Source organism: Lepidochelys olivacea, assembly GCF_965140295.1.
Source record: "Lepidochelys olivacea isolate rLepOli2 genome assembly, chromosome: 14".
Lineage (NCBI taxonomy): Eukaryota > Metazoa > Chordata > Testudines > Cheloniidae > Lepidochelys > Lepidochelys olivacea.
The window spans coordinates 29,346,091-29,371,327 of NC_140424.1; the positions used below are offsets into that span (position 1 = coordinate 29,346,091).

The following is a 25,237-nucleotide window of genomic DNA, read 5'->3' on the forward strand; positions in this document are numbered from 1 at the left end:
GAGTCTAAAATATTTCACGGACTCCAGTCTCCTTTAGCAATTTAGTACACCATTTCTGCCTTGTCTAAGCATTGGGGTGCACACACAGCACCTGTAACACCCAGCTCTGGGGCAGAGGGGGTTGAGATCATCTCCCCCTTTTTTAACCCCAGCTGCGTCACTCTGTCTGCCCCTCTCCTTCCCCTGCTCACACTGTGCCCGTGCCTCCTCTCCGACACCCCCGTCCTTTACATCTCTCCCTATTGCAAGGAGCAGAGTCTGGTGGTAAAGCGCAGAGGCTTCAGCAGCTGTTACCGCTCCTCAGCAGATTGTGGGTTGAGCTTCCTGGGTCAGACGCTGCTGCTGGCCGCCTCCAGGCTCCATTGTGACCCCGGGATTAATCTACTGCTGCTCCCCAGCGGGGTGTGTGCGGGGAGAGCCTTTCCTAGCGCCCCTCGGGGCCCAGCCGGGGGGACTTTCTGCGGGGGCTGGAACCAGCCCCTGGGCAGCCCCGGGCTCTGCCGACACCAGCCCCTGAGCCGGAGCCTGCAGGTGAGGGGAGAGACCCGGGGAAAGGGCCGGGGCCGGGGGGGAAAGTGACTCTGCACCAACGGCCCCCCCTCGCCCCAGCTCTGCTCCCGGCGGGGGTCTGCGAGTCCCAGAGCTGCTGCCCTCCTTGACTGCGCCCCTCCACCCAGGCTCTGCCCCCCTGAGCGCCTGCAGGAGCCGAGCCTGCGCCGGGAGAGCGGCCGCCCCGGGAACAGAGAAGTAAGAGTTGCACTTGCACCAAAATTTCAAATTGACCCCCCGCCCCCAATAAACAAAACCAGGGTATTTGGAGGGGGGCGGGAGGGGCTGTGAGAAGGGGAGCACCTGGGTGGGGAGCTCTGAGGTTGAGGGAAAGGTGGGCAGTAATATTATTAACAATAACCTTAGAAAAATGTTAATAGTCAGTGTTGTGGGAATGTGCCAGTGTAAAGCTGCGTGCAGGGTGTTTGTAGCCCTGTCAGTCCCAGGATATTGGAGAGACAAGGTGGGTGAGCTAATATCTTTTATTTGGTGAATAGAAGTTGGTCCAATAAAAGATACTCCTTCACCCACCTTGTCTCTAACCTGTAAACCTCATTGGTTAGAATCATTGCAGACATATCTCCTTAAATTCTATGATATGGCATTGGCATGAGGAATTTCTGAGACCAGTGCAAAAGAGTAACAATACTCATTTCAAAAGAATCCTTTACTTTTTTTGTTCTTAAAAAAAAAAAAGTGTCAGCATGAAGGATGTCACTGAAATGTATCAGAACAAAAATATTTAGCAGAGAGGAAAAGGCTGTGAAAGGGGGCTGCCACTTATGAGGTACAAAAAAATCAGCCCATCAAGGATGATCCTGAGTCCTTAAACTTGGACATCTGAGAGTGTGTATTGAGCACCGTCACAGATTTCCCGGAAAGCTACTTCAAAAACGGATGATCCTGGGAAAACCTTGCTATGAAAATAGAACATTCAATTAGAAATTTAAAATTTTCAGGAGATAAATGATCATTGATGTGGCTAATGAAGTATGAAAGCCTGTGCCTCAGTGTTAGCAGGATGGGAGAATTAGTTATAGAATTTTGGTTTATTTTTTTAGGTAAAAATGGGTGAGGTCATTTCAATATAATTGGAAGTGCAAAATGGTATTAACTGTTAAAGCAATGTATAAATATTTTAGACATGCATTCTTTGGGAGAGGTCACAGCCAATCAGTGGTTGCAGTTTCCGCTTGCAAACAAATTCCTCTACCCAGAGGAAAAAAAAAAAAGTAAACAAGTCCTTAACTTTATGGAGCGTGAGTGTTCTCATTGGTATCAATGTGTGTCTAGGCAGTAGTCAAATACATGCACCCATTTTTACCGACTTTGATGATTTTATCATGAGTGTGGCAATAGTTGTTGGTTTTTTATTCTGAAAACAAAGCTTCTGGAATCAAGAGACTGCTTTTGAATCACAGAATAATAATAAGAGATTCTATCCGTCATGGTTGTGGAGGGAAAGAGAGCTTGAAAATATGAAGCTAGTGCCCCCTAAAGGCTCAGCATCAAAAAGATAAATAAAAAGAATCCCAAATGTAGTTTTTAAAAATCATAACTCTTCTGGGTTAAATTTGAATTCTTGAGGTTGTCAATATTATATGTGTGTGTTTTAGCAAAAATTGCCTTTGAGAGGGATTTCATACAAGACAGTGGTACTCCTTTTGACCTGAGCAGGTGGTCAAAGTTCAGGGACTGAGGGCTGCTCCAGTTGGGAGGAGAACTTGACAGTGGACTCTGGGACCTTTATAGCTGTCTTATTTATTTACAGTGTCCTGTTTCCTTGAACCCAGGAGAGATAAAAAAACTAATAAACAAAACCCCCAAACCAACCAAAACAGGAGATTGCTTCCTCTGCTTACAGCACTCAGTTCTGCCAGCCAGCTTATTCAGGCTGGTTTACATTTAACCTAAATGCAGGGAGGCTAAGTAGTTTAAAACCTTTACTCATCATATAACTTTTGAGAGGCTTCCATGACCCCTTTTTGCTTTATATCCCACCCCAGACTCCTATTTGGACATGCACACGTTTGACCTGGTGGCCATTTTGAAAAAAAAAAACGGGTGCATCAGGACGAAATGTATAAATAGTGTGTGTGGGATTTTTTGTTTATTTACATTTAAAGCTGCTGTTAAGTTCATTTCAATAGTCCAGTAGCATCAATAAGTGTTAAGTCATTTTAAAATAATTTATGAAATAAAGCAGATTATCTCTGAGAGTGAGTTTGCTACGTGGAAAGGCGGCTGTAGAAAAACAGAGCAGGATAATATTCAGAAATAAGGGGGGGAAGAGAAAGACCAAGAGAATATAAAGTGGATTATCAAAAATGTGAGAGAGAGTTAGTTACATGGAAAGGGGGAAAAAAGGCAGAAGGAGAGAGCAAAATAAAGTGGACAAAAAGAGAGAGTTGTAAAACAGCAAGAAAGGAAAATGTCGCTCTCTGACCAAATGGCAGGGAGAGAAAATGAAGACTATTATTACAAGTGTGTGAGAGAGTGTTCAAAAAATCAAGAAAGAGAAAAGCACCTCACCCCAAGGGCAGTCACTAATCAAATGCCAGTAATTCCAGAACAGCAGCCTCAGACAAGCCATGGCTCGAGGCTGAGCAAATTAGAAGATATTCTTTAGACAAGTCATAGAATATTAAAATGAATGCATTCCCTGAACCAATTGTAATGTGCCACATTAATGGTGGGGCATGGCTATTCTCCATTGCACGGTTTAAGTCACTTTTGTTGAGCCAGTCAGGAATGGCCTCCTGAGGACTGAATCATTTGGAAAACCCCAAGCAACGATTGTTTGACTGGTGTGTGTATAAAATACCTACTTTTTTGCAAGGGAATTTAGACTGGGAACCTGTATGTTCCAATCATGGCCTTTTACAAGATGCCTACAGATGCCAAGAAGCTTGAATTGCCTCTGGGGGCACCTGCATGTGTTCAGAAGAGACAGCCTGCCTAACCTTATTTCCCTGAAGAGGCATCACTGATACTGAACCCCACGTTCTATCCAGAAATTGAACTAAAGAACCAGGGAGACTCCATGGGGCCATCGCCTGTTGTAAATGAGGCAAAAGATGTAAAAGTACTTCAAGATAGAATGCAGAGGCATTTCTTGCTGGCTATGATGCAGGCAGAGTTAAGGTCCAAGGTGAGATAGCCTGTATTATTTTATAACAAATTGCTGCAAAATTATAAGAGGCTTAATGTGTTTATGCTTTTTGTAGGAAGGGGAGGAAGAAGAACCTGTATACATGGACTTGGCAGCCATGGTATCGTTGGATGATAGTGAGGCCGAGAGTCAGGCAGTAACTGATGATTGCTGGTTAAATGGCAATATCATCATGGTAAAACAACTGGAAGTTTTTTCACAGCTTTTGAAAAAAAAATTACAGTTGTACTTTTAAAATGTGCTTATTGTTGTTTTTGACAGATAACTAAGCCAGAGTCATACAGGATTACATCCAGGGTACGTAGCGAGTTCCCATCAGAAGCAGAGCAGTCTGAGCCAGAATTGCAAGATGAGGTAAGACCCCTTATGGCATTTTACAAGAAATTCATGCAAAATTATAAGGGTTTAAATACATGTATATGTTTGTTCGTAGTAACCGGGATCATAGATGAGGTGGAGAGACAGACAATGCCCAACAGCATGGCCATTAGGAATAATGACATTTCAGAAACAGAAGAGGGGATGATCTAGGTAGTACAATTTTTGCCTTTTTAATTTGTAAATTACTACAACAAAATTAAAAACCTATTATTTTCTCTGCTTTTGACAGATATCTTCAGCAGATTAGTTGGATAAAGAGAGCCAGCCTTCTGGAAGAATAAATCTGATATGCACATTCTGCTTTTGCAAAAAGGAAACTTACCAAAAAAAGCCGATACAAAGTAAGGGGGCTGACTGACTGAGTTGTAAAGAAGGTGTTATGACTGATATTGTTAGGGTTGTTGTAGACAAAGCCAATTACCACCACTTAAGGGTCAGCTCTTCGATAATTGTGAAGCCTGTGTGATAGATGAACCCACTCGCACAGCCATAATTGTATCCTTTGAGGGTGCACAGAAATGTTTCACCAGGTCAGATGCATTTCTTCTAAATTGAATATGGCATGGCTCTTAAATAGAATTATGGCCACAGGCTGAAAACTGAAGGAGCTTAACTTGACCACGCAAACTGTAACTGCCATTGTTAAAATGATAAGGGAGATAGAAACTTCAGCAGATTGTCACTGGTGGCAGGCATTGGAAATAAGGTGCCAGTGAAAACTGGCCTGATGATATGTCAAAGGGTTGTTAAGAAAGGCTTATAAAACTTCTTACATGACAGAACTTCTCCCTAAGGGGTCAAAAAGAATACAACTGAATATTGATGAAGATGTACAAATTTGTTCTTTCAGAAACAAGAACACAACGGATGTTTATAGGTGCTACAAAACTAATCTTAAATAGAAAGATGTTACCAGCTGTGCATAGTTGCTTCACTTGACTGTATGTAACTCTGCTTTTAAGAATCTAATGGTAAAATATGATGCCTTGCTCTGTATTTTTTTGTTAATGTTTTCTTACATATACTTAAGTCATGGAGTCAGAAATGATGGGCTTGGTAAAGAGGCAAGGTGCGTGAGGTAATGTCTGTTATTGGGCCAACTTCTGTTGGTGAGAGAGACAAGCTTTTGAGCTACACAGCTATTCCTCAGATCTGGAACACATACTCAGAATGTCACAGACTTGTAAAAGAAAATGTATTACTCTCCTAGGGAGGTTGGGAGTTTAGGAGGTATGATTTTCCCCACACACACATTCCCTTATTTCAGGCTGCTAACAAATGTGGTAAAACTCTGAGCAGAAAGCAGATTGCATCTTGGCTTGTAGACCAAGATACTCACATGCAGCACAAGCCAGCAAGAATCAAGTTTAAAAGAAATAAAATGGTTGTCTGATGTGGATGCACAATGCCAGGCTCATTTGATCATTGTGATTCCCAAATTGAACCTCAATGATAGTCATAAAGAAATGTTAACAGTGATAGATATTTTGTCTAAATAAAACTGGGTTGTAGCCTTAAATAGTGATGAAGGTGTTTTAAAGCTCTTTTCAGCCAAGGTGGGGTGCCTCAGAAATTTAAGAACTCTTTTCCTCATCTACTTTTAACAAAACTTTAAAGACTTTGTTAAAATAACAAGGTGTATGTGATATTTTTACCAATAAGAAAGTCAAGGTGAGGGTTTAAATGGAGAAGTTTAAAATCAAAGACGTGGAGGTATTTTAATGCCTATAGCACCTTTTCATACATCGATGTGTCCTGCAGGCCTTCAACTACTGTTACAACAGAAGTTATCAGAACTGATTGACATTACTCATACTAACTCATTCAGCCTGTCAGAAATGGTCTATGGGAATAGCTTTATAATAAAGGTGCCACACTCTCTTTTTCAGAAAAGAGATCCCATAAGGTTTCTAAATTAAAAGGAGCTTTTGAAAAGGGATATCCGCAAACCTTTACCAATTAAAATATTTGTGTCTGGTATTTCATCATAAGGGCAGCAAACTGTGTACACATTAAAAGATTACAGAGAAGAGGAAGTTGTAGGCTCTGTTTGCCCTGAAGAATTACAAAAAGTAAACATTAGCCGGGCCTGTGTTTACAAAATAGAAAAGATTCTATCAAAAAAAGACGGGGGAGAGAAAAAGTATTTTCTGGTGAAATGGAAAGCTGGCCTGGAAAATTTAACAATTGGGTCAAAATGTCTCAAGTTCAAGACCTGTGATAAGGAGGAAACTGACTGAAGGTGGGTTTTATGTCATCTTACCTAGAAATGCATCTATGGGGACCTTTCCTCAAAATACTACTTCCAGCTTTATACTTTAAATGTGATTTAATAGGCAATAGGTTTAAAACAAACAAAAGAAAGTACTTCATGCAATGCAGAGTCACCTGTGGAACTCATTGCCAGAGGATATTGTGAAGGCCAAGACTATAACCGCGTTCAAAAAAGAACTAGATAAGTTCATGGAGGATAGGTCCATTAATGACTGTTAGCCAGGAATGGGCGACAGGGGATGGATCACTTGATGATTGCCTGTTCTGTTCATTCCGTCTGGGGCACCTGGCACTGGCCACTCTCTGAAGACAGGATGCTGGGCTAGATGGACCATTGGTCTGATTGACCCAGTATGCTGTTCTTCTGGTAATTGGGATATTGGTTTATCAAAAATCCATTATGGTCACTTATGGGCCATAATTTCTTTTGCTTTACCATTTGTGATAGTCTGATAGTACCAGCCTTTTTTATATTGCTATTATTAAAACACCCAGCATTTATTAGAGAACATGAACAAAACTATTAACAGCGATCCCAAGAAACCAGAACTCAGTGACATTGATGAGGCCGTGACCAGAAGGACTTGGTTAAAAACAAATGAAGAAAAGTATTTTTTCCATACCTGGGATGGGGAGAGGGGGATTGGTGATAGGACTGGGAGTATTCTTGCATTATAGCCCCTCACCATGCTGACATTAGAGTGGTGGTGGGGGTTAATTCTTCATACATGTACATGGATATAGTGTAACAGCGGTTAGTGGGGGACTACTCTCTTCCGTCGCTGTGCTGTGTTGCTAGCCATGACAGCACCAACAAATTTATCACTATCACGGGTGACAAATCCTATTAAGTTTCCATGAGTAAGCAGCACATGAGAACCATCCCTACTGAAGTAAAGACAGAATGGACTAAACACGTTTCATTTTGTTTTGGGAAGGTGATTATTAAACTGCATGTACACCCCAGGAAAGTTGAAGGATGTTGACTACACAAAATTAGGGGGATCCCTCTCTGTATAGGAACTATTACAAGGCTCAGGTTGGTTATGCCTTGCTGGGTTATCCTGGATTACCTGCTATGTATGAGGATGGTTTAGGAAGGATGTTTTTACAGTCTTTTTAGAAAAACAGTAACAATTTTGAGAAAGGGTCTAGAAATCAGTAAGCCCTACATGAAAATAGCTGTTAAAATTACAACAATGATGTAGTAAATCGAGTATCTAGCGCTGTTATGAATGAAGTGAGCATGCACGTAAAACAAGAATGTTCTGGTCTTGCAGTGATAAGGAGAAAAAGAGTGGCATCAGGCCTTCCATTTACAGAGTCTCCCTGCCCTTTAAAAAAGAAAATAAAAGCTGTTAAAAGATGCTGCAGCCATAAGCCTAAAAGACTCCCTAAGAAGAGGAAGCTGAGCATCACCCATGGTAACAGGGATGTATTGTAAAACACAAAATGGCTTTCATTCATAGCAATTCTGAAGAATTGTCCCAAATCAGAACTGAATCTGTTTCAATTAGCCCTGCTCAAACCAGCGTTGAGAATAGCTTTTATGCCAAGGTGCCACCTTTGGCTGCCTTAACTGTGAATCCCCCTCTAGAATTTTTTAATTTTATTTTGAGGCCTGGGACTCATTACCTAGACCTCACAGCACATTGCTGTACCTGTGCCACAAGGTTCTGAAAGAACATGGGGCAGACGCTAACAAAGATGCCAGTGTCATCCTAACAAATTACCCCATCACCACCCTTAACCAGCTGGATGTCACTTTAGGTGTCTGTCTTATCAGCCAGAGCAACAATTGTTACTATTACAGAATCTTGATAGAATTGATTCTGAACTACAGCAATCATACCCTAGCATATCCTAGTTTCCACAGATAGGTTTCAGAGAGACACAGCAGGGGCCCACAATAGCACCGTTTTGGACAGTGTGGGTAACAGGTTTTATACTCAGGGCCGACCTAACAGCCATCAGCAGAAAGCTGGATTTGCTGGGACCTTTACACAGTGATTTGTTTTTTCAAAAAAAATTGCTGCTGAAGGACATAGACTTGAAAATTAAACTTACATGTAGCAAAGAAACTTTTTCCCTGATGAGTGGGAATGCCACTCAGAATTATAAAGTGCACATTATTTCAGCGTCCTGTTTTGTGAAACAGGTGAAAGTTACTCAGAGGTTTGTTTGGGCCAGGCAGAGGCTGTAACAACCACCAATGCTAAGTACCGTGTGCACTGGGTGGGCATAGAATCATAGAATATCAGAGTTGGAAGGGACCCCAGAAGGTCATCTAGTCCAACCCCCTGCTCGAAGCAGGACCAATTCCCAGTTAAATCATCCCAGCCAGGGCTTTGTCAAGCCTGACCTTAAAAACCTCTAAGGAAGGAGATTCTACCACCTCCCTAGGTAACGCATTCCAGTGTTTCACCACCCTCTTAGTGAAAAAGTTTTTCCTAATATCCAATCTAAACCTCCCCCACTGCAACTTGAGACCATTACTCCTCGTTCTGTCATCTGCTACCATTGTGAACAGTCTAGAGCCATCCTCTTTGGAACCCCCTTTCAGGTAGTTTAAAGCAGCTATCAAATCCCCCCTCATTCTTCTCTTCTGCAGGCTAAACAAGCCCAGCTCCCTCAGCCTCTCCTCATAACTCATGTGTTCCAGTCCCCAATCATTTTTGTTGCCCTTCGCTGGACTCTCTCCAATTTATCCACATCCTTCTTGAAGTGTGGGGCCCAAAACTGGACACAGTACTCCAGATGAGGCCTCACCAATGTCGAATAGAGGGGAACGATCACGTCCCTCAATCTGCTCGCTATGCCCCTACTTATACATCCCAAAATGCCATTGGCCTTCTTGGCAACAAGGGCACACTGCTGACTCATATCCAGCTTCTCATCCACTGTCACCCCTAGGTCCTTTTCCGCAGAACTGCTGCCTAGCCATTCGGTCCCTAGTCTGTAGCTGTGCATTGGGTTCTTCCGTCCTAAGTGCAGGACCCTGCACTTATCCTTATTGAACCTCATCAGATTTCTTTTGGCCCAATCCTCCAATTTGTCTAGGTCCTTCTGTATCCTATCCCTCCCCTCCAGCGTATCTACCACTCCTCCCAGTTTAGTATCATCCGCAAATTTGCTGAGAGTGCAATCCACACCATCCTCCAGATCATTGATGAAGGTGTTCAGCATTCTGACTGCAGTCATGTCAGTAACCAGGAAAACCTCTTTCTGGGGCAGTTACCAGTTCGTTATTGGCTTTATAGATCATGATGCCTTCAGTAGTAATTACTTTAACAGTGCTTTCAACTTTAAACATTATGACATTAATTTTGTGGCCTTATATGTGGATGGTGAGCAGGTGCAAGTTAAACCTCTACAAACTGATTCTGAGAAATGGAAATGCATGAGGGACAGTGTTTTCCCCGGGAATTGAAATTAGGGGTGTGTGTTCAAATTTACAGGGGGTGGGGGAAGGGTCAGGACCGATGAGGAGTGAGACCATGAGGGTGAAGGTGGGCTGTATGGCACCATAGTAAAAACTGAAAAATGTTTCATGACCATTTTATGAGATTTAACTCATGTTTTAAAATCATCACACAAATTAAAGTTGGCTACTCAAGCCTTCTATGAAGCACTAAGTCTACATCCTTCTTGGTTTTTTGTTATTATTTTGCACAACTCTGTTAATGAACTTCTTGAATGCAATGCATTCATCTTTGGTAGCTTCTCGTGTGTCCGGTACTTCCGTTCCTTCCATTGATATGCTCATTAGTTCATTCACATGATCAGGCAGAAGGCGACTTCTTTCAAAACACAAAATTCTATTCAATGATTAAAAAAAACGCTCAACGGTAGCTGATGTGACTGGAAGTAGCAAGAGATAAATTCCTACTTCTTTCAGCCCAGGAAACATAGCATAAAGACCAGGTCGAGCCACTAGTGATGATAAAAAAGAAGTTGAAGTCAAATCTTTTTTCATTCATCGTATGATATTCCAGTCTGTGTTCAAATTCTCTATTCTGTCCTGAGCACATGGGAGCCTCATTGCTGGTAGTGCCTCACTCCACTCAACTGTCTGTGTTTTATAAGACAGGGATCTGTGAAAGCTACGTAGAGGTTGAGTAGAATCTAGAAGTCACTGTTGTAGATGTTTAAGAATCAAGTCTGTGTACTTTTTCAGTTGTCTTAACAAACACTTCTTGTCCTCTTCACTTAAGGATTCAATATAAATGCCTTCATTAGTCAACTTCTGGGCTGAAGTATTTGCTTCTTCCAGTACTTTTTCAAAGGATAGCTTTCTGATTGATCCAAATGTAGTTTCTGAACAAGCTTTGCTAGACAAAGGTCTACTACTGTTGTAGCAGATGCCTGGATGGCATTGTTTAATGACTCAAGTGGTTTCCAACAGTAGACTTAGATGAGAGAGAATGGCAATAGTCTTCTCTGAATGTAGTAGCAAAAGTAATCCATCAGCCTCACTACTTAGATCCATCCCATCTTGGTAGATACTCTCCAAAGCCAGTAATAATGGCTGGAATAATTTTAAGACAACAGCCAAGTATCGCTCATGAGAAAGCCAGAGGTTTTTCCCAGGTTGGACTAATTTAAACTTCAGTCCCAGTGTCTCTTCTATATTTTCCAAGATATTCAGTCTTTTTGGACTCTTGCTGAAAAAAGAATATAATGAAGACATTAAATGTATAGCTTTTTTAATGTCTTTTGAAGAGTCTGCAGCTCGTACTAGCGCTAGTGGGAGTAGATGGCCTCTGCAGTGTCTAGGAGAGACTAGAGTTACACTTTTCTCTGAGCAAATGTGTCCACCATATCTTCCAGAGACGTTTGCAGCTCCATCAAATGCACAAGCAGCCATCTGTTTGGAGTCCAACTGACAAGCATTTAACTCTTCTAAGATGTGGGTTGTCACAGATGAAGCCAATCTGTCTTCTATAACTTGAACATCTAGAAATGCATCTCCTGGCCTGCCACTGACATCAAGATAACGTACACAATGACTTAATACTTGATGCCCATTTGCATCGGTGCATTCATCAGCCATGTATGCAAATTTTTTGAATGTGGTGAGAGAGTTCTTCACTTCTTTAACTGTTGAGTCTTTCACTGTTGCACCACATGTGTCTAGCCAGTCAGTTGAGTTTCTTGCAGAAAGATAGTGAGCATTTGCTGGTCTTGTTCAGAACCAGTGTTCAACTTCAGGATGAACAAGTGACAATGCACTTAACATTGGCCTCCAGTTTGTAATGTGCGGTATCTCTTGCCTAAATAGAAAGTATGATGCCACAGCCATGTTTGTTCACATGAACTCTGTTGTGTCTCCAGCATTCTTAACAGCCTCATTAACACTCACTGGTGTTGTCCTTGGTCAGTGGAGACTCAGAGGTCAGAGGTGCTTTCACATGAGTTCACCTCCCAGGTGGGGAGCAAGAAGGCACCTTGCTCGTTCCTCCAGCTGCTCACTGTTTGCTCTGGCCACTGTTTTTCATTGCGCCACCGTTCACTCCATCGCTCTGTTGCCAATGGCCCTGCGCCGTCATCTTCTGCTGCCACCTGCCACTGTGACCGCTGCGACTTGGTCTCTTGAGGTTCCACCCAGCTCTCAGTGATTTCAGCTGAGCTCTCAGTGGGGGAACCTCGCTGCTAGTGCAGATTAGGCCTGCCACAGAAACACTGTTCCACAGCAGGTCTAAGCATTTAGACCTGATTCTCAGTGATTTCAGCTGTAGTGGTCACTTAACACAACAAAAGACTATCTATGGAGCATAATCAGCTCTGTCTTTAAACAGTGGAGAGGGGCAGGTTTAATAGTACTTGTGACTCAGGCAGACCATCAAGCAAAACACCTGTCCCCACCCTCTCTCTCGATGTCCTCAGTCATCATAGAATCATAGAATATCAGGGTTGGAAGGGACCTCAGGTCATCTAGTCCAACCCCCTGCTCAAAGCAGGACCAATCCCCAGAGGCTAAGTACAGTTCTACTGCCCTTTACTCATACAATAAGAATAAGAACATTTCTTTACCCCTGCATTCAAGTGATTTGTAACCCAACCGCAGCCAAAATCTATCACTTGGGCAACACAGCTCTGTTTGCTGGATACCGAGGTAGATTAGGTGTGAATGTAAATACAGTCTGGTCCTGAAGCCTTTCCCCCCAGCTCATCACTAGCTGTCAGGGAGAGCTCATTTAGTCTTTGCTTACAAATCATAATTTGAAATTATTAGGTTGGCCAACATCACCGAGATGAATGCACTGACATGGTCATAAAAGCAACAGCTGTATAAGGAAGCTAGTCTATGTTCATACTTTTCAAATCCATTATACTTTTTCAGATACACGTATTTTATCATACACTTTGTATGCTTTTAAAGTGTGTATTAATGTTTCAATTTCCATTCAAATTTCCAAACAATCACTAAATTGGCAACACTTGCATGTAATTAGTTCACAAAACTGACCCGGGGGGGGGGGGAATTTGGGCGGGGGGGTAAATAGCCCTATGGGGGAGGTATAGGGAAATCCCTGATGAGGGAGTACTTGGATCTCATGCAGGCAACTGAGAAAGATGTAAAAGACTGAGCACACTTGATCGATTGTGGTGAATTTGCTCAGGCCTACATGCTATATGCCTGTAACCTGACCCCAGACCAGGAATGCACTGATCATTATTCTCTGATTGAATTTGACAGGTTTCAGAGTAACAGCCGTGTTAGTCTGTATTCGCAAAAAGAAAAGGAGTACTTGTGGCACCTTAGAGACTAACCAATTTATTTGAGCATGAGCTTTCGTGAGCTACAGCTCACTTCATCGGATGCATCCGATAAAATAATAAATAAATAATAATAAATAATAATTATTTATTATAATAAATTGGTTAGTCTCTAAGGTGCCACAAGTACTCCTTTTCTTTTTGATTGAATTTGGAAACCTGAGAGCAGCTTTGTTTTGTAGAGAGCACTGCCCTCTACAGTCAGTATGATAGTGTATGGGGTTTCTGATAAACCTTCTGATAAACCTTCTCAAGTTTAACACAGAAGGAACATCCTATCTGACTCTACTGGATTTTGAACACTGTGCAGTTAACACATATTTTATCATAGGATGCTTCTTTTTAGATATTTTCCCCGTGACCTGCTCCTAAAGGGATCTATGTCTGGAAGACCCTTGGGGCTTATTGTTAATACCTATACCCACAACTTACCCAGGGAACACTGTCTGGCCCCTCTACTACCCAAACATGGACCAGGCAAGTTTTTTGATTCCCCCAGATTTCCCCCAGTCAGTAACTTCCCTGTGTGGCAGCTCCTGGGATTGGCCAGCTGCAAGCTGTGGCCCTGGGGAGAGGCAGCAGCAAAACAGCTGAGAGCTGAAAGGAGAGTCCATGCTTTTGCTGCTGCCTCTCTCCAAGGGGCTAAAGCAGCAGCTGCTCCCTGCACCTCCCAGCCTGGGAGCTTCAGGGAGGGACCACTAAGAGTAAGGGTGGGGGGTTGTGCCTGGGGAGGCATGACTCAAGCTGTTGGGGGTGGGGTGGCAAACCTGTAAATGGTGCCCTTCCCACTATTAGTAGATACCAGTCGTCTATGCCTGTGGCTGTCATAGTATATATAATTTTAAAGAAATGTGGTAAAAGCTTACCTTCCGATCGCAGTTTAAAATTGTACCCTGGTGATGTGCCAGACCATGACCACATGGTGGTGCGGGTTGTAAAAGGGGAAAATCAGGCATGTCCCAATTTTTTTAACATGTCTTTCTGGTCACCTTGAATTCACGTAATCTCTAGTCTCTGGGGTTAGTCTTGGTGGGAGGGGGCTGGGTCCATGGTATAATAAAGTGATGATATTCAGGCACCAGAGTAAGTGGACTGATTTCAGTAGCTCTGGGCACTCAGACCTGAACCTCAGTGTTGCAGGCTCAGCATTTTTGAAACTCTGGCCACTTTTCGAGAAAAGTGAATATGGATTTAAAATGCTATTGTTTGAATAAAGCTATTAAAAACATTTCCCCAGACTCACAGAGTCCAGAACATCTGCCTGCGGGGAAAGAACATGTGGGGAACAGGAGCGTGAAACGGACAAAATCCCCTTCCAAAACATCCCCAGTCACCCTTCTAACCCGGACAGGCTGCAGAATAACATCCACATTTTGCTTCAGGTTGTCTCATTCCCTTGAGAGACGGGGAAAGGAAATGGCTGGAGTGGAGTTGGTAACCTTTGAGGATGTGGCTGTGTATTTCACAAAGGAAGAGTGGGCTTTGCTGGACCTGGGTGAGAGAGCCCTGTACAGGGACGTCATGCAGGAGAATTATGAGACTGTGACCTCGCTGGGTAAGGATTCCTGTCTTCTTGGGTAAGAGAAGCTGTTGGGCAAGTGTCTCTGAAGCATCTGGGTTTACTTCTGTGCAGGGCTCTTCATTGGTCTCCCAGATTACAGGGGAATCAGCCCCTATAGTACCCAAATCCTGTGTGTGAGTGACTGTCCCCTCCACATCCCCTCTCATAGGACAGGAGTTTCAGGGCCATAATGATGCTGCTCTTCCCTTAACCAATGTTTTCAAGACAAAGTCACACTCTACTGACCGTTCCCAAGGCTAGTCACATCCTCTGGGGCCTCTGACCCATCTGCCATCTCAGAGATGGCCAAGTTTCTCATGACTCAGCTCTGCCTAAATCCCCAGTGGCCACATTTTCAAACACCCTTCACCTTCATCTTGCCCATGTTCTGCCTCAGCCAGCTGTGTTGGTGGGAGGCTTCAGATGTTCCTGACTCTTCTACCAATCATGAAGGGCATGGATGAGTGTCAGAGTGCTGCTGTTCATGCCTCATGGGCTACCACTCGTGCCAATGTGCTGAATCCCTGGAAGGAGGATGGTGTCTCTTGCTGGCCGTGGTTGGTCTCTGTGAAGTGCTGGTTTCTCAGAGTGAGAGGGGCTGCGTTGTGGGGCTGAATGAGGGTTTGTGAAGTGCTTTATGGTCTGGAAGTGTTCTGTGGTGTATGTCAGCAAAGTAGAAAAAGTGAGGAGAGCTGCTCTTGTGTTTCAGACACTACACTGGGACCTGGATTAAGTTCCAGGCTCTGCTATAGCCTCCCTGTCTGAGCTCTTGTAAATCACTCAGACTGTGGCTTTCTAAGGGACCCAGGGAGTTACACATCCAACCCTGTTGACTTGGGGGCCTGGGCTCTTTTAACAGTCCTAGGTTTATTCTCTCTGGTCTTCAGTTCCCCCTGTGTAAAATGGAGATAATAATCCACTGTCTATCTTTTCATTTTAGACTTTGGGACAGCGACTGTGTCTTACTATGTGAATGTCTGGTGCCTAGGAAGGGTGTCCCAGTGGTTGGGTTCTGGAATCAAAGAAAGGAGATCTGTCTTCTCCACCACAGTCCCACATTACGCTCTCATAAGCAAACTATGGAAATGTGGTCTAGATGGAATTGCTATAAAGCAGGTGCACAACTAGTTCAAAAACTTTACTCAAATAATAGTTACCTACAGATTGCTGTTAAATGAGGAAGACATACTTTGTGGGGGTTCACAGTGATCTGTCCTGGGTCCAGTACTAGTCAATGTTTTCATTAATGACCTGATGGAGTCAAGTGGCGAGTATGCTAATAAAATTTGTGGAAGACACCAAGCTGGGAGGGGTTGCAAGGACAGGATTAGAAACCAAAACAGTCTTGACAAATTGCAGAAATTACCTGAAATGAGCAAGATTAAATTTAGTAAAGACAAGTGAAAAGTACTAATACACAATGAGAAATAACTGGCTAGGGAGTAGTACTGAGAAAATAATCTTGGCATGATAGTGAATCACAAATTGAATGTGAATCAACAATGTGATGCAGTTGAAAAAAAAGGCTAATGCCATTCTGGGGTGTATTAACAGGACTCTTGCATGTAAAACACTGGAGGTAATTGTCCCACTCAACTCAGCACTGATGACACTAGAGTACTGTGTTAACTAGTTTTGGGCACCACAATTTAAGAAAGATGTGGACAAATTGGAGTAAATCCAGAGCAGAGCATTGAAAATGATAAAAGGTTTAGAGAACATGACTTGTGAAGTCAGGTTTAAAAAAAATGGATGTGTCTAGTGTTGGAAAAAAGAAGACTGAGGGAGGACCTGATAACAATCTTCAAATATGATAAGAGTTGTTGTAATGAGGATGAGGATCCATTGTTCTCCATGTCCACTGAAGGTAGGATAAGAAATAATAGGCTTAATCTGCAGCAAGGGAGATTTAGGTCAGATATCAGGAAAACACTTTCCAACTATACGGATAGTTAAGCACTGGAACAGGTTAGTTAAGCACTGGAACAGCTTACTAATGGAGGCTAATGGAATCCCCATCATTGTAGGGTTTTAAGATAAGGTTGGACAAACACCTGTCAGGGATGGTCTAGGTATACTTGGTCCTGCCATAAGTTCAGAGGACTGGACTTAATTACTTCTCAAGTTTCCTTCCATCCCTACATTTCTATGATTCTGCAGTTTCAGGCCAGGTGGGAGAGAATGGCTACTCCACCTCCGGAGCTGGTTTCTCTGGGTCTGTGGTGTATGGAACAGGTTGAGGGGATGAGATCCAGCACCAGTCCTTTGATGTCTGCCAGATGGGCAGCTATGGGAGCAGAGCAGGTCTCATGGGTGATGGGGAAGGGCTGAGTGACCAACATGTGGATCTGCCCTAGTCCTAGTCTATCATGACTCATGAGAGGAGGTTCTTTGCTCTCTGCACTGCACTGGGGGCAGCTGTCTATTGATCTTCTTTCCAGGCCATGGGTGGTGTTTCCTCTGTTTATTTCTGAAGAACTTGCATTGGGGAAGCACCTAGAAGCCGCAGTCAGTGATCAGAGCCTTTCTGAGCCAGGTGGTACATGGACACATAGTGGAAGACAGCCCCTACCTCAAAAAGTTCACAGTCTATGTAACATCTTCCAATTGTGGCTTGCTTTGTGAAGGGATATGAGTTATGTGTGTGTGGCGGGGGGTGGGGGTGGGAATTGGCAGTGATTAAGACTTTAGTTGTATCCCAGATACCTTCAGAGTGTAGCAACTCTCCTCAGGTCCCCATGGGAATAAGGCAGGGCCATTCCTTAGGTAGAATGGATAAACTGTTGCTGCAGAGCAGTGTGGCATGGGATCTTTTATGATTTATAGCCCAGTCCCTATAGGGTGGGAGGAGAGAGGAAGGAGCCTATCTCGGTGGGCTATTCAGATCCTCAGTTTGGAAGGAATAACAGTTTCATTTTAATAAACACGATCAGCACTTGTTTCCTTGCTCCCCAAGCAAAACCTGACATGATCTCCCGGCTGGAACGAGGGGAGGAGCCATGGGTCCCTGATCTCCAGGGCTACAAGGAAGGGGAGAGCCTGAGGAATGTCCACACAGGTGAGGATTCAGCTAAACTGACTAAGAGACCAATTATTGTATCCTCCTGCCAGGCATCACATCTGAATTTTCATCAAGCCTGTCTGACCCTTCAGCCCCTACCTTCCTCTATATTCAGAGGATGTGGAGGAAGAATGCGTCCCCTCCTCTCTCTCCTCTGGGGAGGGGTTTGGGAGGCTGTGACATTTTGGGGTTCAACCCAGACCATTAAGGAGTTATCTCACTGCCTGTCCTACAACTATGATGCCTTAAATGCTCTGCTACTGTGGCTCATAGCCCAAACACCAACAGCCAACAGACAATCCTGTAGGTCACAGCCTGGCTTCCGCTGTCCAGTTATTGTTTGCAAAGTGAAACCAACACCCCTGCAGTTCTGAATTCCCTGAAAACTGTCTCCTTGCAGTGCCCAGACTGCTCCTGGAATGCTCACAGAAGTTAAGTTTGTTGCTCCTTTAAAGAGGCAATATACTGCAGCTCATTAATTTCACTGGTGTTTGACAAACCCTCCTATCTCAATCCAAGCACTGAGCTGGTTTAGATAAAAAGTAAAAAAGTTTATTTGATTAAAGAGTTAGGATTGAAGTTAGTTCAAGTACAAGGGATAAAGATAGAAATTGTTACAAACAAACAAACTTAAAAATGTGCTTTCTAAGACTAAAGTTTAACTTCAGCAGTTTACAGTTTTTATCTAAGCAGGTTTCTCACCTATATTCAGTTCCCAGAGACTTCAACCTCCTTTGTTGAAGGATCCACTTTTCCCAGATATATAAGAGCACTGGCCTTCGTATCTGCACAGGAATGGATAACTATGGGATTATATACCTTTTCTTTTTATAGTCCAGTAAACCTACAAAATTCCTTGAAAATTAAGCCCAGACAAAGTTCCTTTCCCTGCTGGGACTGGATGCCATGCTGTCTTCTCTCCATCCCCAGCTGGTGATTTTTACAATGCAAATTATCTTCCTGCAACTTCCAATTCAAACGAATAGCTCATTGTATTTGGCCATAACTGGTTTGAAGTGTTGGCCTCTTTGTGTGGAGAAAACCTGCTCGTCAACTCCCTCTACATGCTCAGATTAAACATATTTTAGTCATATATTTCCAGTGCATATCTAGCATGTCCTTCGTGGTACATACATCACACAAGAATATTAATGATCAGCGAGTTGTTAATTTTCCAGTGCCATATTACATGACACCTTTTAGATACAGATTACAGTAGCTCCTCGCTTAACATTGTACTTATAGTCCTGAAAAATGTGACTTTAAGCAAAACGATGTTAAGTGAATTCAATTTCCCCATAAGAATTAATGTAAATAGGGGGGGCTAGGTTCCAGGGAAATGTTTTTTGCCAGACAAAAGACATTTTGTATATATTTACAGTATAAATTTAAACAAACAATTTAATACTGTACACAGCAATGATGACTGTAAAGCTTGGTTGAGATGGTCGAGTCAGAGGGTGGAAGAGGGTGGGATATTTCCCAGGGCAGGGCCGTCCTTAGGCATACACAGCATACGCGGTTGCGTAGGGCACCCAAAAATTTGGGGCACCCATGGGTCTTAGTGTACACCCTCCCGCCTCTTTCTATCCCTGTTCTGACCCTTCCTGCAGGCACCCACCACAGCTGGCTGCAGCATGAGTCTTCCTCCAGAAGGGATCTGTTAACTTAAAAGTGAAAAAGCCTTCCAGCCTGCCAGACCTATTAGCACAACACTGAAACTGTTCAGTGAAACTGTTCATTGAAACTGTTCAAAAAGCCATTCAAGTGGTAATTAAGCCATTTAATAGGCATTTGCCAACCCCCAGGTATATACTGTCAGTTTCTGAATTTACTGACAAAAACAGTTGTGCATTACTGCAATATTTACTCAGAATATATTAGTCTACAGAACCTTAGTTAAAAATTTGCTTTACAAATATTTCATTAGTGTGTTGCTGAAGATTGTAAAATCACATCTCTAAAAAATCCTTGCATAGATTTTTAGATGCACAATCTGAGTATTCATCTTTAGCCATAAATGCTTGGATCTTCAGACACATAGTTTTTTAAATAAATCCTTCAAAAGAGCACCCTTATCTAAAATATACATTTTAATTTTAATTACTATAGTGCAAAAAACTTGCTTCCAAAGTCTTCCTGTCCTTTCTGTCCATCGCTTTCTCCCTTCATGCCCCCGTTGAAGAGAGCCCTTAAAGGGACAACACCCTTTTCCTTCCAGATAGCTGGACAAACAAGTTTCCCTTTCTTTACTTCTGACTATTTGATGAACTAGTTTTAAGAGACCCTCCAGCAAAATAAGTACCTTAGTAAGATATAAAATGCTTTGTTATGCCTAAAATCTTTGGAAACATATTTTTTAAAGTTGGTGAAATTTCATAAACATGTCTATGGTTATGGAGATCACACAAAATAAATTAGTGTTCCCTTTTTCTAAAAGCAATGAACATTGTTATGAACACACTAAACCCCTGTGACTGATTAATTTAAAATAATGTCTTTGTTTCAGTGAGTTAAATATGTAGTGATCTGGAATAATTATGAAGGCTTAAGACTACATTTAAAATATAAAATCAGCTTAGAAATAGTGATTAAGAAAATGTGAAACAGAGAAGAGCTGCATCATGTATTCCATAATATTTAATGTTGCATTCAGCAGGACAGCTGACTTGCCTTTATTACAAAGTTTTTGCAAATAAATCTCTGACAGACTTCAGGGTATATCAAAAAACCTGTGACTGACATTTTTTATTCTCAAATTTAGTGCTTTTAGTTAGGTACCTTCTGCATGTCGAGTCTTCACCATCTGGCTTGCAGTGGAAAACGTGTTCCATTTTCTTTAGAAAGAAATTGCAAAAGAGTGTTTTTTTCAAATGTCATTTGCTTCATTTGGGTTCAGGGATTTGTCTGGAAGGGGGTGAGCAGGGAAGGGGAGGGAAGAGAGGAGGGAGATAGTGGGGAGAGGGTGGTGCCTGGATGGAGTGGGGGCATGGCCTGGGGTGGAGTAGGGCTGGAGTATGGGCGGGGCCACAGGCAGAAGAGGTGGGCTGGGAAGCTAGCCTCCCCAAGCGGCAGCTTCACCCACTGCCCATGACAGCAGGTAAGAGCGGGTCAGCTCCTGCACGCCCAACACATGCTGCAGTCTCCTTAGGAAGGGACCGTATTCACAGAACTGAATGCACCAGCGCCGTGCATTCTGCGTGAGGGAGAGGGTACGGGGGTCTCTGCGGGGAACTGTGGCTCTCTGCTGCCATGAGGTGGGCCGGGCGGCTCCGTATCCTTTGCTGACTCGTCCCTACCCCCCCACTCCGGGCTACGAGCCCGGGCTGCCATCGGGCATAGGGGCACCAGTTTAATAAGACTGCACAGGGCCCCATAAATCCTAAGGACGGACCTGTCCCAGGGAATGCCTTGCTGCTAAATGATGAACTAGCACTCGGCTGAGCCCTCAAGGGTTAACACGTTGTTAATGTAGCCTCACACTCTACAAGGCAGCACAAATGGAGGGAGGAGACACAATAGACACGTGGCAGTGGCTGCAAACATTCCCTGTGGAAACTGAAGGTGATTATGAACCCACACTGTCCCACTGGAGCACACCACTCCCTCCACTTTCCAAAGTGCCGGGGGGTGCATGTGTGTGTGAGACAGAGACACACACCATGTGTGTGTATGTGTGAGTGTGAGAGAGAGAGCAAGAGAGAAACGTGTATTGCCCCTTTAAGTACGCTGACTCCACTCTAAGTACACTGCCTTTTTAAGTAGATCAGCAAGTTGAGACAGAAGTTGCCAGCAAGCTCCCTCCATCCTGAGCCCTGTCTCCTGCCCCTCCCCCCCCCGCTCTGTGGAGATGAGGTACAGGAGCGGGGGGAGGGGGACACCCTGACATCAGCACCCCTCTTCCCCCCCCACCCCCTGCACAGCAAGCAGGAGGCTCCTGGGAGCAGCTCCAAGGCAGAGGGCAGAAGCAGCACACCGCAGTGGGGGCAGGGACACCTGAACTGCCTGGCAATTGATAGCCTGCTGGGTGGCTGCAGCATAGGGAACTTAGGGGAGCTGATAGGGGCGCTGTCTGCTCACCCTGGTTCCAAGCGCCCCCCAGCTCGCTCCAACGGGCTGCTCTTCCTGCAAGCAGTGGACAAAGCTGGCAGCTGCCAAACAACGTTATACGGAAGCATCACACAACTTTAAATGAGCATGTTCCCAAATAGATCAGTGATGTAACAATGAAATAACATTAACCAGGATAACGTTAAGTGATAACAATAGTGAGTTGTTGTCCACTGAGATGGCCAGGCCAGCTGAAACTCACTGCTACAGGAAGCCCCTAGCCTTCTGGCATTGAGTTGCTCTTAGGATCACAGGGAGTTAGTAGGATTCAGCTGCTGATATTTTAATCTCCCTAGCAATTATTTGGTTTTGATCCCCTTTCCTGTTCCCCTTACTGTCGTTCCCTTCCCCCCAGCACTGAGACTGCTTCCTGTCTGGATTCTCTCTCTATTTCAGAAGGTGATGGCATGATGAGTGAGAATGAGGAAGAGAATCCTCAGCAAGAAGGTCCTGAGCAAGTGGATCTACATGGGATGGTATCCGGAAGAGCTGAAAAGGACGTTTCCCAGAGTCCTGAGGAGCCAGACTTCTGTGAGAGCCAGCACAGGCCAGAGAGGCAGCAAGAAAACCACTCAGGGGAGAGATGGGCTAAATCCAGTCACAGAAGCAGATGGGTCAAGAAAATCAAAGAAACTGTTGAACAGAGAAACCCCACTATAGAGAGACCCTACACTTGTGGTGATTGTGGGAAAAGCTTCCCTTGGAAATCAGTCCTTATTATTCACCAGAGAATCCACACAGGAGAGAGACCTTATAAGTGTCTGCACTGTGGGAAAAGCTTCAGACAGAGTTCAGCCCTTATTACACATCATACAATTCACACAGGAGAGAAGCCCTATAATTGCCCTGACTGTGGGAAAAGCTTCAACTGCAGTTCAACCCTTATTCAACATCACAGAATCCACACGGGAGAGAAACCCTACAAATGCAGTGAGTGCGGGAAAAGATTCAGTGTGAGCTCTCACCTTCTGTCACATCAGAGAACCCACACAGGAGAGAGACCCTTTGAATGCTCCAAGTGCAGGAGGAGTTTCAGTCAAAGTTCACAGCTTCTATCACATCAAAGAACCCACACGGGAGAGAGACCCTATGAGTGCCCTGTGTGTGGGAAAAACTTCAGTAGGAGCTCAACTCTTATTACTCACCAGAGAATCCACACAGGAGAGAAACCCTACAAATGCAATGAGTGTGGGAAAAGCTTCAGTGTGAGCTCACACCTGCTATCACATCAGAGAACCCACACGGGAGAGAGACCTTACGAATGCCTCCAGTGCGGGAAAAGCTTCAGTCAGAGCTCACACCTTATTAGACATCAGAGAATCCACACAGGAGAGAAACCCTATAATTGCCCCAGCTGCGGGAAACGCTTCAGTCACAACTCATCCCTTATTAAACATCAGAGAATTCACACAGGAAAGTAATGATATAACTACCCCAACTGTGGGAAAAGCTTCAGAATGCAGATTTCACTAATCACCAGAGAATCAACATAGGGGGAGACACTGCAAATGCAGTGAGTGTGGGAAAAGCTTCAGTCAAAGCTCACAACATCTATCCCATCAGAGAACCCATACAAAAGAGAGACCCTATGAATGCCCTGAGTGCAGGAAAAGCTTCAGAGAGGTCAAACCTTATTATTCACCAAAGAATCTCATGGAGAAGAAACTCTTTCAATGTCCCAAGTGTAGGAAAAGTTTCAGAATGACTCAGCCCCTACTACACAACAGAGAATCCACAGTGGAGAGAGACCCTACAAGTGTATGGACGGTGGGAAAAGCTTCAGTCAGAGCTCAGCGCTTATTACACATCATGCAATCCACACAGGAGAGAAGCCCTATATCTTCTCTGACTGAAGGAAAATCTTCAGTTGAAGCTCAACTCTTAGTCAACAGTAGAGAATCTACATGGGAGAGAAACCCTACAAATGCAGGGAGTGTGGGAAAAGCTGAGCTCACATCTTCTAGCACATCAGAGAACCCACAGGCAAGAGAGAACCTATAAGTGGCCCGACTGTGGGAAATGCTCCTGGCAGAGCCTAAACCTCATAAGAAATTCCACACAGGACACACATCATAGAAATGCCCTGGTTAGGGATGACCTTTGCCAATTCCCATGAATTTCAGAGGATCAGGCTAGGCTGGAGTAGCCATGTAGTGAGGATATGCAATGTGTAGTTATTAAAACAGAAAATGAAATCACTTTGTTGGGACAGAGATGTACAGAGCAAGAGGCTAGGATGGGATTAGATTGTAACTTCTTCAGAAGCTCTGAACACTGATCATGCTCCATTCAGTTGTTATAAATGTAGAACAATCTTTATGTTATATGTTATGACTTCTCATTTATTCTTGATAGTGTTTTAGGCCCAAATCCAACATGGGATTTATGCATTGTGACACTCAGATAATTACAATGCCTAACTTTTAGGTTGTTCACAGGAACAACCCTGGGATCCACAAAGCCCAAGTTAGATATCCAGGCTCCCTATACAATGAAGGGGAAGAGAATGCATCTTAGAATGTGATTCACAAAAGCCTTTGCACTAGGTGGGGAGCTGCCTAAGCTAATCGGTAGGAGATGCCAATGAGAAGGGTATGTCCTAAGCCCCGCCCATTTCATGGAGATAGGCACCTATCTCTGCTTCTGATTCATGAAGTGGAGAAGTTAGACACTCCTCTGCTGATGGCATCCAAGCCAATAGGTATGTTCAGAGGCTGCCTACCTCCACACAAAACAGCTGGTGTGGGAAAGGAGGATCTCACTCATAACGTTTAGCCCCGTCATTACGGCACTTGCCCAGGATGTGGGAGACCTCCCCCATTTCAAGTCCCCCCTCCATCTAATGAAACAAAGGTATCTGAGCAGGTATCTGTCACCTCTCGTGAGTGCCCTGGCCACGAAACTATGGGATATTCTGATAGATCCCTCAGTATCTCCTTATGAAACAATTCCACTTTATATAAATACTAAAAGAGTCCTTTGGCTAGAGAGAGAGAGAGAGTTGGAATGACTCAGCAGCATTATGGTTAGGGCAACCACTCCATAAGGTGGGTGACTGTGAGTCCAGTTCCCTTTTTCCATTGACTCTTTACATTTCTTTGAAGACAGAATCCTATGTCCCACCATGAAGGAGACTTCACAATGAACAACAGAAGGCAGGGTGAGAAATTCCACCTGGTGAAAAGTGCAGAAGGATTTAGGAAATCCATGCTTGTTGCTAAAATTACATAGGGAATTTATGCACTTTGAATGAAGTCAGAATTTGTTCTTTCAGAGCATAATTATTGTTTCCTTAGAACACTGAACCCATTGGAGTTCAGATTTATTCCATAAATCCAGACTCTTGGGA

At 43.7% G+C, this 25,237-nt stretch overlaps 1 protein-coding gene across 9 annotated transcripts; it reads left to right on the plus strand.

The window, feature by feature from the left end:
- The first annotated feature begins 337 nt into the window (after nucleotides 1-337).
- Nucleotides 338-24,212, plus strand: LOC311531242 (uncharacterized protein). Of its 9 annotated transcripts, XM_084648483.1 has the most exons (9): nucleotides 338-747; nucleotides 3,389-3,700; nucleotides 3,777-3,896; nucleotides 3,983-4,075; nucleotides 4,155-4,252; nucleotides 4,332-4,443; nucleotides 14,539-14,711; nucleotides 17,674-17,775; nucleotides 22,285-24,212. In XM_084648483.1, the coding sequence occupies exons 6-9, from the start codon at nucleotides 4,391-4,393 to the stop codon at nucleotides 23,307-23,309; spliced, it is 1,353 nt and encodes a 450-aa protein (XP_084504609.1). In that variant the 5' UTR covers nucleotides 338-747; nucleotides 3,389-3,700; nucleotides 3,777-3,896; nucleotides 3,983-4,075; nucleotides 4,155-4,252; nucleotides 4,332-4,390; the 3' UTR covers nucleotides 23,310-24,212. The 9 variants fall into 9 exon arrangements, with proteins under 9 accessions (XP_084504609.1, XP_084504608.1, XP_084504613.1 ...); XM_084648482.1 differs by lacking the exon at nucleotides 3,389-3,700; XM_084648487.1 differs by lacking the exon at nucleotides 3,389-3,700 and having other exon boundaries at nucleotides 22,288-24,212.
- Nucleotides 24,213-25,237: the final 1,025 nt, after the last annotated feature.